At 42.9% G+C, this 14,849-nt stretch overlaps 1 protein-coding gene across 1 annotated transcript; it reads right to left on the bottom strand.

Moving 5' to 3' along the window:
* Nucleotides 1-1,889: 1,889 nt before the first annotated feature.
* On the bottom strand, nucleotides 1,890-13,058 carry hoxb9a (homeobox B9a). Its single transcript, XM_011603555.2, has 2 exons — nucleotides 10,618-13,058; nucleotides 1,890-4,445 (listed from the first exon to the last, which is right to left on the bottom strand). Exons 1-2 carry the CDS (start codon nucleotides 11,222-11,224, stop codon nucleotides 4,210-4,212), a joined length of 843 nt encoding a protein of 280 aa, XP_011601857.2. The 5' UTR covers nucleotides 11,225-13,058; the 3' UTR covers nucleotides 1,890-4,209.
* Nucleotides 13,059-14,849: the final 1,791 nt, after the last annotated feature.

Raw genomic sequence — 14,849 nt, 5'->3', positions numbered from 1 at the left:
TGGGGCCTGAGCCTAAAATGGCTCAAATCCTGAAGTCTCATTGGCTGGTCCAATGCAGCGGTACAAGATGAAGAAGACAGGCTGAGGACATGCTCACCATTCTATATCCAGCTCTTCCCAGAAAGAAATGCAGGCGTTGGTTAATAGTAATAACATACATATTAACCCCTTATTTCATCATGCAGCTTTACCTTCAACTCATTTTTCAGATAAATATTTAATATTCATTCCATGATCACAACAGCTGAGGAAGTGGGCTTCATTTAAATGTTGTACAGATTTTTTTTTAATAACATGTTGGTTTTAAAAGTGCTATATCAATAAAAGTCATTACCATATATATATATTTGAAGATTTATTTTAAAAGGGACTTGGCTGCACAACAAGGCATCAGATGTGCAGTTCTCTGCTGAATTATTCCCAAGCCTTCATTAGATACATTGTTTTTTTCCGGGCAGACGGCCGTCCGCCCTGCACAAGGGTCTTCTCTGAGGTTTACCTCGCTGCCATTACTTGCTGGCCACTGATGGGTGCCTCTCCTAATTAATAACCAAATTAATTGGCAGTGAAAGTGTGATGGTGACCTGCAGGTCACTTGTTCTGAATTAATGTTTTGTAAATAAGATTCAATTAGAAATAAATTGATTTATGGAGGCTGGCTGTGATATATATATGTATATTGGATATATATATATATTGGACGGGTGTAACATTGAAGAACAGTTCAGTGTTTGAATATAGCGTGACCTTGTAAAATCCCGGGTGTAACCATAGCAACTGCTTCAGGTTTTGAGGTTTGCAATATGTGGAAAGTGCTGGAACTCCGCATTTAGCGTTTTGCACCACCCCGCCGTTGACTAAGTTTGAAGTGTGCGTGTGCATGAAGAGCAACACACGACAGCTTTTGAACACAACGCGCACTCCGCCTTGTGATGATGGTGCTGGTGCGGTGGGACGCCAGCCAGTGTAGACTCGCTGTCTTTCAGGCTTTTGGTGCAGAGGCAAACAGGGGAACCGCAGCGGCTTCACAGGCTACTAATGGAGGGATGACGACTCTCCTAATGAATGCACTCATCATCTGCGTGGGTGGGGAGGTGGGAGCGGGGGTGGTGTTTATGGGTTTATGACAGTCTTTTGGTGTTGCAGCCAAACAGACGCCCCATCTCCTTTTCGGTGTGTACAACTGAAGAGACACATATTTTAAACACATGCTGGCTCATCCTCCTCTTTCTCTCCCTCGGCACTGCCCCCACCTCAAACCCCCTCACTCCTCGCCTGCGTCTCTTTCTTTCTCCCCACTGAGAGCGAATTTAATCCGGGGAAGCAAAAAAGAATACGAGAGGAAAGCTGATTGCTCGCTCTCAACTTTCCCATCATTCGCACCCGCAGGACAGGATGAATGATCTCTCACACGGAAATTAGATAAATGTTCGATTTGAGCTTTAAATCAGTGCCGCTCCCCCACATTGTCTCCCAGATATTTAATTGTCTGCGGGAACGTGCAGAAACGCAGTGCAATGACGCATGGCAGCGTGTACTGTAAAGTCTTTAATTGGAATCCAACATGAGCAGTGCCACCTCACAGAGGAACGGGAGACAATACGCAGAAGGCAGTTCAACAAACAAAGATTTGGAACATTTCACACGGCTGAGAGGGAGAGAGCTGCCGAGGCCTTCCTTCTCTGCGGTGATCACGGCTTGGGTTTGAGTCAGTTAATATAGTAAAACAAAACTAAAAAAGCAAGCACTTCACAAGCTTCATCCGCCAGTTAGAAGTGTGAATACAGACGCTGATGAATTATGAAAAAGGCTGAAAGCATTAAGTATAATAGAAACGATCATTTAGATACAGGAAACCATTTTAATCAATTATTTTTCTTCCTCTGTTTCCCAGAGATACCATTCAACATAAAAAGCTCGTCAGACTGACATCAGAACAGGTCATTGAGACAGTCGGCACAAGGACATGAAAAACAGAATCTAAAGAACATGACATATAGTAGAAAAACACATCTATATTACAGTAAGATGCCATGTTCCGATACGACAAAACAGCTTTCAGCATATCGAACTCATTCCAAATACGAAAGACGAGGTTACTCACTTTATATACAATAAATTAGAAATATTTCACATAGGGAAAAAACAACTCTATTTTGACTGGTTTAGTTATTCAGCAAGCATTACCCTCTGATAGACTGAACACACAAAGAGCTAAACGACTAAAAGACGACTTCAGTTAAGTCGAGGCATGCGCAAAATCTTGTAAACATGTTTACTTAGAAAATTTCAACGCTGCTTGTCGGGAAAAGCAGAGATTTTAGGAGAAGAATTAACAGTTTACCAAATTAAAGAGAAGGAGCTTATATGTAGTTCTTTAACTGTTGTTACGTGTATGTGTGCGTATTATTTTTTTGTTATTATTTTTCCAAAAAAGCTAACCAATTATTTACGCAATCATGTGAACTGTTTTTAATCCGGCTTTTTCACTATCTCTCTCTCAGTCAAGCACACACACACACACACACACACACACACACACACACACACACACACACACACACACACACACACACACAGCTGTAAACTTTAAAACACGTTGGCGTGTTTATGATCCGTCCATAAAGCTGCCACCGGACGCCGACACTTTAATTCAACGCCTCCTTTACAATACCACTTCATATTTAAACACTGTGATCAATAAAATTCTGCATAAACTTGAGTGTAACGCGCATCACACTGTCACTATTGCTCAAGCATTTTTCTAGCTAGAGTAAATTTGTAGTGCTTTGTTAAATCTGATTATAAGGAGCTCCTAAATAATTTCCACGGATTCTATTTCCAGGACCTTTCCAGGCCTTAAAATAAACGTTTAAAAATGTGTCAGTAAAAATGTGAGTCTGTCGTGGCTCCATTATTTTTTCTTTCAGTATAACCTGCATTGCATAGCAGATACTAACCGAAACCACATACCGTATGTATAAAAATAGAGCAGATTCTTTCTTAAAATGCAATGGAATTGACACTTTACATGCACAATGGAAAAAGAAAGCGGAGGTGTGCGAAAGACTGTGTGTTTTACACGCCTGAAAAGCTTTCTCCACGGTATCGGGAAATAAGATGAACGATTTGCACCGGTAAGAAAAGGCGTCCATGTGTGATATACGTTCCAGACGATCCGTTCATACCTTTATGAGTGGTCACAAAAAGCGCCTCGTTTGAGGATGGTTCATTATTATCTTTTGGATGGAATGATTTTTGGATGCGCTTGAAGACATGTTGTGAGTTCAGAAGTGACCCATTGTGCCCTCTGTGGCTTTAGGTGAACCCTGTTTACATCAGGGTGATAAGACAAGGATATAGCAACAGAGGATCGATGGAAACCGACGCTAGAGCGTTTAAAACGCGTGAAGAGGTAGCGGAAAGGTTTGTGTATTTGCGTATTTTTGTTATTAAGGGAGTTTTGACCTCATCGACAGCAGACGCTACTGAGCTCCCTTGTTTTTAAAACGGGCAGAGCTCCCATTGTGGAGGTTTTCCTCAGCCAAGACAACGGGGGAATTAACGGCGCTCCTTCATGGACCAGGCAGGATGTAAGATGGTTTCTAATGAAACGAATATAAGAGCTTAAAAATAGATATAAGATGCGCTGTGTGTCTGTGTGTGTAATTGATGATAGCAATAATCCTTCGTTTCGTAACTGCAACTCTCAGAAAGTGAACAATAAATAACCAAATAAGAAAAGCAGTTTTTGAGAAAATAAAACCATGTGTTTTTGCATATCTTTCTACGGCACAACTGAAGTTTTCCTTCTTCTCCGTCAGGAAGCTTGCGCAATATCAAGCTGGAAGCATTATATAAAGACGAAGAGGAGCTAGAAATATCACAACCAGCCCGCCGTTCCAACATCAAATCTGAATTAGATAAGGGAGGATTTGGGAGGAAGAGCTGTAAGTCTTTGAGGTTGGACCCATCACCCGAAATCCAACCTCAAATGGGTGCACGGTTCTGTTAATAGGCAGCCTTCCCAACACAGCGGTGTCCTTTCTTCTGTCGCTGATCAGTACTGCCATTGATCAGTAAAGTGAGTGGAAACTTTCAGCATTCACTTCCACAATGACGCCCCTGTGCGTGCGTATGTGCGTGCGTGTGTGTGTGTATGTGTGTATAAGAGAGAGAACGAGAGAGAGAGAGATGGTGGATTGTGTGCTAGTCCTTTGGTTGGTCCTTGCTCTGTTTCTTCATTTTCATCCTACGGTTCTGGAACCAGATCTTGACCTGCCGCTCCGTCAGGTTGAGCGCGCGCGCCACCTCGTGCCTCCGGTCCCGCGTGAGGTACATGTTAAAGAGGAACTCCTTCTCCAGCTCGAGCGTCTGATATTTGGTGTACGGACATCGCTTCTTCCGGGAGGAGCGCGCATGTAACCAATTTGCAGACGGGTCATCTGAAGGAGAGAGAAGCAAATGAAAGCCAACTTTTAAAATTAATCCAAAAAGAAATTTCTTATCGATTTATTCCCTTGTCGTGCGTAAAAGTTACATATTTTGCGTAAAAGCGTTTGTTTTGTCCAACCTACTGTTGTCATCTCACATCTGACGACACCACAATAAACTTATCCAATGATCAAAATAATCTAACTAACTAACTAAATTTATATCTCCTTTTCCAGGCCGCCAATCAAGAAAAGTTGTCTGTGTGTGTGTGTGTGTGTGTGTGTGTGTGTGTGTGTGTGTGTGTGTGTTTAGTACCATTATCTATCTTTTTCTATCTTATCTTTTAGTTGACCAAATGATTATGTTATCCTTTAATGAGAAAAGAATATGAAATATTTAATCTGTACTTGTCATCGTGAAAATTCCCACATATTGAATTGATTTAAATCTGTCGGTATCTCCATGCACGCAGACATAAGCCTATTATATTCACGCAGTAAACAATGCTGCAATCATTTAACATTTTTGAAATGAATCTTCTGCTTTGAATCAAATATTTATTCCATCTGTTTTATTTGCAGGCCACCATGTCTTCCCTACCCCCTACCACTGCCAGAACACTCTTTATAGCTTTCACACTGATGCAATTAGCAAGGACTCCTTGTTTAGGACTTGAGTTTCTAGTTTCAGGTCGACTATTTGCTCTTGCTCTCTACAAAGCCCTGAGGAATCCCAACTATGAAGCTCCCAGCATAACTTCACGGTCACAAAGAGCTACCTGTAAGTGTTATATTAGTTACGACATGTAAAGCCTCTACATTTTATTCAAGTTGTGCCAAACCTAACAAGCAGGATTATTTTTAACTGATTAAAAGTACAACCCAAATCTTTGGACTTAAATTGATTGTTATTTATTAATTTCCTGGCAGTCAGAAGCATAAAAGCTCCACCGAGACAAGCAGTTGTAAAGGAGACCGTCCTGTCCTGTCCTGTCTGAAGACACGGCCATATTCGTCTGTCATAAAATGGCAGGAAGGGCGACAGAAGCACTCAAATGCTTTGGAGTCAGACAGAATCTGTGTGTCCCTCACTGAGGAGTCACCCTTTTCCCCAACTGATGTATTCACCGTCTGTCTTCAGTTTCGCTGGGACTATTTTACCACTGTGACAAATAGATTGCATTGATGCCAAGGCGATTCACGCAATGGCATATGACATTCATAATGATTTTTTTTCCCTCTTGCCCAACTCCGAACAAAAGATGGCCTGTGTGACAACACTAACAGTGTTTTTTGATTTGAATCATTTCTATTTAAAAACTTCATAGTCTAATGTTGTGTTACAACCATTACTGTCAACTGAGAGAATAAAAATGAACTAAAACTGCACTAAATCCTAGAGTTCACTTCAGGTTTTACACATGATCACTAAAATAATGGACTGGGAGTGATCTTATTGCAGCATAAATTTTGCAGACAAATAAATATCCTGACTTAAGTTTTCAAAAATATTGCCTAAGTTTAAGGAACATTTTATACTTTTGTAACTGCTTATTTGGGTGTATTTTTCCTCGGAATAAGCATGAATTGAATGAACATGAATTAACACTAATAACTCACTGTTTTAGACATCTATTGCAGATTGACATTTCAAATGTAACCCAAAAGTCGGCTTGGAAGCCATTTTGTAAAAGATGTCATATTTTGCACATCATGCCTTCATCTTCCTTCCTGTCTGCGTCTCATCTATTTTCTAGGTCTAAATAAGGAGCACTGCATCAACACATCATGGCCACTACAAAGGAACTGCCTGATGGTTCATCATTGGCATCAAACCAGCGGATCAGACATGTGTCCCTTGATTGAGGGTTCGTGCAGCCAACCGAATTAAAACATACTAGGCAGAAGAATAATGTCCTAATCACAACAACATTTCATTCTCAGATCAAACATATGAAGAAGTAATATCTATTGCTGAAAACAAGCCTCCCTATACTTCTCTACCAGACAGGTTGGTTAGTGGCCTTCATCAGTAAATATGTCCCTAATACCCTCTAGAGTCAATTTTCTCCAACATGATCAGCATGTAGAGGATCGATTTCATCTCAGAGAAAAATAATGCCTAGTAAAGAGGTGAAGAGAGGCTGGAGGGTGAGGTGGGGGCTCTTTTGTCGCATGGCAAATTGGTTGCTTTGCATTCCCCGGATGTATAATCACCTCCAGGACCATCCATTACGCTCAGAGGTCTGCCAAGTCCGTGGCTGTCATCCAGGATGACAAACCGGCCTAGGAGAAGAGGAGGAGGATGGTGAGCTGGGGTGCTGCTGGTGGATGTTATGGATTTTATTTCCCAAGGAGTCTGAAGACATTAGGATGGTGCAGATAAAAAGAAACAATATGGGCGCGAGGTTAGAGGTGTTTTCTCTTGAGGCTCTGTTCCTGTATCTGCAGAGGTGAGAGGCTTCACTGACAGCTGTACGGATGAGGAGACTGGCAAATCTGTGGCCCCGGAGCAGAATATGTTCGATTGGAGGTGAATGTGTGTCTTTTCCTTTGCCTGGGAGAGTGCGTGCACTGTGATGAATGTCACTAGCTTCGGAGCAGTGATCAAAATTGTTGCACTACAACCATCGCCCCGTCGCCTTCTCCCTCCCCTTTACAATTTCACCTTCAGTCGTCCCAGAAATTGACCTCTCATATATCCCACAGGCATGTTATTACTTTTCCAGAAATCATATTTTATATCCCTCTGGAAACGCTGCCGTCCAGCCAGCCCTTGCACACACTCACTCGGCCACCAATAGGAACGCGACAATTAATGGGGTTGTTTGGACGGTGTTATAAGTTAATAACTTTTCTTCTCTGCCCAGCAGCAGTGGCAGTGCAACAATAGAGAGTAGTTCACTGGAGATGTCCAAGATCTCTAACATAAGCAGAATCTGTGGTTGCACGGAAACTTTAACTGGATACAAGTTTGAATATCTATTTGGCGACATCACTTTCATTGTCAATAAAAGTCAATAAGTAGGCCTTTTCCAGACAAGACTGGAGCCAGTTGCCTGCTCAAAATACATAAATAAGAGCAAATAAACAACACATACTCAAATAAAAAGCTGACTACCAAATAAATGTGTTTACGTGCTCAAATAATGATTTTCAGCCTTATTGGGTAATAAATGAATAAGAAAAACCTTGTTTTCATCCATGTAACAAGTCATTTTAACTATTATATATTTGTGGGTATGTGGAATCTGTGTACTATTTGATCTGTTTTTGGATCTCTTTAAATCAGATTTACAATAATTACCATAAATCATGTAGACAAAGACATATATTCATCTAGCTAATTAGCAGAACTGTAACCTTTATACAACAGAAGTGAAAATGTTCCAAGAACTACCCAATATGTCAAAATTGAAGCTGTAAGTAGGAAAAACCTCCAAACTCAACTAAACACCATACCATATTTTTTTTTCATGATAAATAAAAACAGTTGGAGCCATGAAAAATACCACATAAGTCAACTTTTCTCTCTCCCAGCCCCAGTGCAGCTGGCTGAAGACAAACTGATAGAAAGAAAAACGTGGTTCTTGTTTCACAACAAAGTTTCGTACAGTATTTCGACTAAAATTACAGAGAAAGAGAATGGTTCCACTCGCCAACTTTCAAGTGGTTTCCCTGGGAATCATTTGCCATTCTGTGTTTTTCTGTGACCTTAAGCTCAGAATAGTTGCGTTTACCAGTAAAAAAACGCAGATTTTTGCACTAATGGTGCTCAATGTTCAGTAGTTGCTGTGTGAGCAACGGGGCGTGTGGTAAACAAGCTTTGCTGCCATCTACTGGTGGGAGTGGAACTGCTCTCCACAATGAAACGCAGCAACATCCAAAATCAAACCGGAACAATAAACTGAGATTCTAATGGGAAATGTATCTTTTTCTGCAACGGGCTGAACCTCCACGGCTATAAAGAAGGGAATACGTGAAGCCACGACGGTCAGATGTCGTAATGATATGTGTGTGTGTGTGTGTGTGTGTGTGTGTGTGTGTGTGTCTCCGCGGTTGTGTTTGTTTAAGACGGAGAAAAAACGAGATGGTGACAGACCTTATATGCGCGCCAGCGTGCGCACTATTAAAATATGCGTAACACTGGTGATATTACGTTCTTTATCTGAAAAGTCATCACTGTTGCACAGGCATCTCATCTTCTCGTTTCTCACGGTCGTGCACGCGGAATGCACGCGCTAATATCGCACGGTCACACGCTCTGACGGGCCGCTCTTAACTGGGAGCGATTTAATTTATCCGTCGGGGTTTGCGGGGAGAGAAGATTCCCTCTGCATTCAACTTGGATTAAACTTAAAAGGATCTCTGAAATAAATAAGTTGGAGAGGAAATAGACACCCTACATGTCTTTTTAGGGTATTTTTGTACATCTGGCAAAGTCAGGACGCGCTGTAAAAGATTTGGGTATGATGGATGAATTGCGAGTGTGGCCTGATGAGACAAAGCAGAACAAACCCGCTCGGTATCATGACCGAACGCTCGGCGGCTTTACATCAACACGATGTGATTCTACGACAGGTAGAATATCATTATTGCAACCAGAGCACATCTAAAATACGACAGTCACAGGCTACAGCGCTGCGCGCTGGGAAAGACTGTAATAAGCAAAACATTTGCGCCTTTGTGACTTTTATGGCGCAAACAGAAGCTTCATGTCCTTCATGACCGGAGTATTTGATCGAGAGCCTTTACCTGACTGTTGGACAGGATGTAGCTAAATATTTGCTGTGATCTCTAAACTTTACGCTTCATATTTCATTAAAACTCACGCCCGCGTCGCCTTTCAAAATGATGAGCAAAGGTGTTTCTCACAATTTAAGTCGGGGATTGTTTGCCTCGCCTTTAATGAAATTATGATCAGATGTAGGCCCAAGTGTGATTCTAGAGCTCCCGGAGATTTATAGAGTGCAGAGCTCTTCTCTGTCTCGACCGCGCACTGAGACCAGCCCCTGCTGCAGGCTGAGTTATGAGGCCTCTGCTGCTCTCTTGCAGCCCCGAGCCGCCGGGTCAGTGATGGACGACCTGGCCTCTTTCATGATTCCTTTTTTTGATTCCATAAAAGCAGACGAAGCAAGCACAGCCAAAGGTTGACGACATCTGAGAGAAACATTTTGCTCTCATGTTCGGAGCTCCGTGCACCTGACTCTGCAGTGGAAAGAGAGAAATAGAGGCCCTGACAGAGTGCGTGTCAATGTCAAAGTGAAACCACGGCCCCCTTATCTACCATGAGATATAAAACTAACGCTTCCTGGCCCGCAAGTAAGAGGCAGGGTGATATGACCGAACATGAAATCGGTGTGCACGCAGCGGGAGGACGAGGCCTGCACGTCTGCGGGTGCTGACATTGCTTCAGATTGTGAGTTCTCAGTTTGAACTGTTAGAACTCGAACTCATGCGTCTGTGGGCAGCCGCTCATGCACAAACTCAACCACCACAACTGCTGAAATGGATTTAGATCAATTTCGATCTGAATATAAGAGCACATACGGCCAATGAACCTATAAAAACGTTCTTTATTATTTAGAATTTTTAGAAAGGAACACCCGGTATGATTTTTTTTTCTTATCAGGGTTAGAGGTTTTAGCACTATTTGAATTTACGCAATGAAACACTCAAGTTCGATACACAGCCTGTGTAGATCACATATACAAGTAGTGAATTCGTCTTTTTTAGAGTTGAATTTAAGTCCGTAGATTTCCTCATCTAATCGCCTTTCACCACTTACACGTCTTAGATTGTGTCCTTTAAAAAAAAGCCCTTTAATTAAAGTGATTTTCGCTATTGAGTCTTGTTGACGTGCAAACGGTCTATGTGATTAGGAACACTGGGAATGGGAAGCGCGACTAGGAACACTGGGAATGGGAAGCGCTACTTGGAGAAAGAGAACTCGACGCTGGAGTTTCGAGATTATTCGGAACGTTTCCAATGGCGGACGCGAAAGGAGCTGGATGATAGTGGACAAATAGAACAGTAAACACAGCAGAAAGTAGAAGGTGGGGGCTTTTTGGCTCTCCGGCTCTTTGTTCTTGTTTTATGGCGGCATTAAAAGCGTTTACAATCTCCCTCTCTCACTCTCTCTCCCTTACTCTCCAGCTCGCTATTTCCTGTTCTAATAACTTACTTTGATCCAGGCCGTCTTTGTCCTCGCTCCCGTCACAAATGTCCTTATTTTCCTCGAACCCTGCTCCCGGGATGGCCGCCGGACGGTGGCTCAGGTCTCGCGACGCCGTGGTCGTCGACTCCAGCATGTACGCGGGGTTGTCGTGCGGGTGCTGTCCGCTGAGCTTGGCTGGAATCTCGCCTCCGAGATGACCGAGCTGCGGTTCCAGCTTGACCTGACCCGTGTGGCCCTGGACGGACTCGGAGCCGCGCGGCGCGCAGTCCAGCCATGAGCGGAGGTAGCGTGTGTCCGCGGAGGGGACGTGCTGCGCGGGGAGATACGGGTGGTAGACGGCCGGCAGGCTGCTGGCACCGTGGTGCGGACTGAAGGGGCTCCACGAAGACGAGAAGACCGGAGGCTTCGGCTGGAAGCTGCAGGACGGGTACGGCTCCGGGTGAGGATGCTCGGCGTGCACCGCGCCCCCGGGCTGCCTTCCGTTAGCGGCCGCGGCGGAGCTCGAGCCGGAATACTGAACGCTGGGAAACCGAGTGGACGCTGTGAGGTCGTCACTCTCGTGACTTATAATGGAGTCCACGTAATAGTTGCTCAAAGTCCCAGAAATGGACATTCTCGGACATTATCTGCGACGCAACGCGATTTTAATAGATGGAGAACAAGAAGAGAGACATTACGAGATTTTACTCTTCCCTTCTGTCTATTTCTCTTTCTCTCTTCTGCCCTTCGCTAACTCGCCCCCTCCCTTCGCTTCCCGTCTCTCTCTCTCTCTCTCTCTCTCTCGCTCTCTCCCTCTCTCTCTCCCTCAAATAACTTGGTCACAATAGCGAAACAAAGTGTTTCAGCTTCGCAGTTGTGCGCGGGGGTGTGCGCTTGGCGCAAAATGATTGGCCGGACCTTTTCTTCGAGCCCGATGAAGCGTCAGTGAAGCGTAAATCAATCCTGCATGCGGGAGTCTCTCTCTCTTCCAGTTAAATACATTCCTCTCTCCCAAATGAATGGTCTTATTTATATGCAATATGCAGAATGAGCGGCTCGTCCGTATATTCAACCCGCGCGTATATGACTGCTGTTAAACCGGAGTGATTTAAAACCAGCCTCGTCTGGACAGCTTGAGGCGCGAGGCTGAGACAAATAAGTGGCGCAATTACATTTATTTGCATGTTTATTCTCTCTTCTTCACTGCGTATAGCAAAATGCAAATATCTGAAAAACGAGCGCGTCCAAGTTGAAACCATCATCCGTCCAAACGTCACTTGAAGCAGAGATATTTTCTATCCCATCAAGTAAAATTCACACCTAGATATGTTTAATTATTCACCCTCTCTCTAAATCTAGCTTTTCCCTCGGAGCTGCAGGGTCTGGCTGTTTTATTGGTAGATTAACAGTCATTTTTTTGTTAACGAGCGTCATTAAATCGCGCCCTACGTGGGCACTGCCCCTTGTCTTTACAACGCAAACTACTAGAACTACTTTTTTGGGGGGGTCACTTTAATGCCACAATAAAAAGCCCATATTAAGGCGGTTACTTTGGTTTTATGGAGCTGATATATGGCTTGTGGTTGCGAGGACTGTAAAAGCGAACCTGGGCTGTTGCAACCTTCCTGCAGGACCAGGGTTCTCAGAGACTCCGTCACCAAGCGAAGCGCAGCTCCGATCCTCACAGGCCAGGACATCTCTGGAGCTGGAGTTCTCATCTGGAGCGTAATTTGATTATTTGATTTGTGTTCTGCGTTACGGTTATTGGAGCTTCGATCTTTTTTGCTTTTTTTTTTTTCTTTGCATATTTTATGGGATACAATCATCGCTTGGCTCCCAGAGAGAGACTGCTGAGAAACAGACAGGCCAAGCAGAGACGTTCAACTTGCAGCTGACCTTTATAAAAGTTCTTTGATTCTAATGTTGATTTCTTTACAATTATCGGAACCGATTCTTAACATCAAGCTGGCTGTTGCAGGAGCCATAAATCCGACTATGGCCTCTCGCGTACGGGCAACACGGTTATTTACGGTGATTAAATATGAACTTATCCTGGTCATTCGTCCGGATACTAACATGGTTATTTATGAGGATTACGGTAGGCCTAATGTTCAGCTTTAATGTTGGGATGTGATGAGCTGGGGCTTAGATCGGATGACCCGATGGCTCTTTTTTTTTCAGGGAAAAGGCCAAAAAACAAGACAATTTTAAGCCTCGGTAACGATTTTGGCGCACAATCCTGATATTCGCCATTTCAGCAGCTTCAGTGAAGGACCATTCATCTACCTCCCCAGGCCTGAATCCTTCGGACTGCAACCAGCCAGTGGGGATCAAACCTAAGGACCTTCATCACATCAGTTAAGTCAAAGAGCTCAGTGGGTTCGCGCTGAATCCGGCGTTCGGAGCAGAACCCCAAGTTGTTTTCCAGTCACAGATGCTCTGGATATTTTTCTCTTCAAATGTCCCCTCCACAGACCACAGGCTGTGGGAATTTTAATCTTTGGAGGGCCTCCACCCTGCAGACCGGGCTGCCAACCAGACAGCGCCTTAATTGAAGACACTGGCGTTGAAAAAGCTCGCAGATATTACTCGCAAGGGGCCTTCAATTCTCACACGTTGCTTCATTTCTATACAGCGGAAGGCGATTGTTTAACCCCATAGTGGCCTGCTGAAGATCATGAATGCGCCTAGTTTACTGGAAGAATAGCGCGTAAGGGGTTTTGTTGCGTCACTTTGGCTATTTTCCAACTGCACTTGCAAATATTTAATATATTGTGATGTTTTTAGCCTCTAGCAGCAGAGAATATACGGACTCGGATGTCGCAGGATTTTTTTTTTTGTTTTTTTGTGGATAAACAGCAGTAAAATTCAGCACTACATCGATTTCAAATTTTGGAGGTCACTTTTGAGGGTAATTCACACACGAAGAAGCTTTATACTATCAGATAAATACTCTTATTGGACTCTTATTTTTCAGGTTTTGCTTTAAGTCGTCTCGTGAGCTTTATAACAAGGTTTGAGCACATTAAATATTGACCTACGAGCTCAACTTTCGTCCTTGCAGTTTTCGCTTTGTCGTTAAAACGACGCCCTCGTCTCTGTTGATATGAAATACTGTCATTTAAACGCAGGCGGCAATTTGCTTTCCCTGGAGCCAAAGCCTTTTCCACAAACGGATCTGGATTTAGAAGCCATGAATTTGCACCGTGTTTCTAATTACACTCGAGCCACATCCACGCGGTATTTTGTTTTGAAAGTGAAATATTTTAATATGCGCACAAGAGAATCCCTGACATTCTAATCAAGAATGCATCCAATCAACTATTTTTAAAAAGCTTTTTTTTGGTCATGTGTAAGGTAAATAAAGCCTTTCAAACCTTTGATAATGTTTTAGTTCCAAGGCAGAGAGCGGCTCAGGTTGGTGAGATGTAGGGGGAATGACTAGTATACGATTTTAAAAAACTAGACAAATTATTCATTTTTAACATGTACAATTCTACTTTAATACATGACCCCCCCCTCCTTAAGTAAGTTCAAAGAAACATCTATTTAAGGCTTTTTGGCCTCGTTATATATTGAAATATATGTTTATTAAGGGCTTTATAAATCAGTGAAGAAAGGGGTGATGGAAAAAAAAAGATTTTAAATAGTTTTAGCTTCTGGTGCTCTGTAAACTAAATTAAGACTATAATGTGAAGCTACAACCAAACATTTATTCCAGTCTCTTGGCTCATTTAAACTATATTTTTCTATATTTTAAATTGTAGTTAGCAATAAATCCATAGTTTTCTATAGTACGATTTATATTTCAGTAGGCAAGTCTCTACAAGTGGCAAGCTGAAACATGCATGTGAATGTGTTATGTTGGATTATTACTGATTTTAATATCAGGAGCAAACATGAACCCATTTCTTAATCGGATCTGTTTTCAGCATTTGGAGCCAAACTGTTTGATTCATATAAGCTGTATATTTTACTAACAGGCCACATGTATTATAGGTAGCATCATATTTCTCAGCTAAAAAGCTGGAGGAGACGCTGAGCATCTCCCAGAGTCTCTTTATGGCTCACATGGTAAAGTTTCCTCTGTGAACTCAGTCAGGTGAGAGTTATTAACTGCCTGTCCACAGTAAAAGAATAAAATAAACATGTTTTCACAAAAGCACAAATGTCTGGAAATGGCGGGAAACAAAAGTTGTCTCTCGCTCTGTGTGTGTGTGTGTGTGTGTGTGTGCGTGCGTGCGTGCGTGCGTGCGTGT

This window comes from Takifugu rubripes, chromosome 5, assembly GCF_901000725.2.
Source record: "Takifugu rubripes chromosome 5, fTakRub1.2, whole genome shotgun sequence".
Lineage (NCBI taxonomy): Eukaryota > Metazoa > Chordata > Actinopteri > Tetraodontiformes > Tetraodontidae > Takifugu > Takifugu rubripes.
Note: the sequence above shows the minus strand (reverse complement) of the source record. Positions and strands in the feature narration are given on the sequence as shown.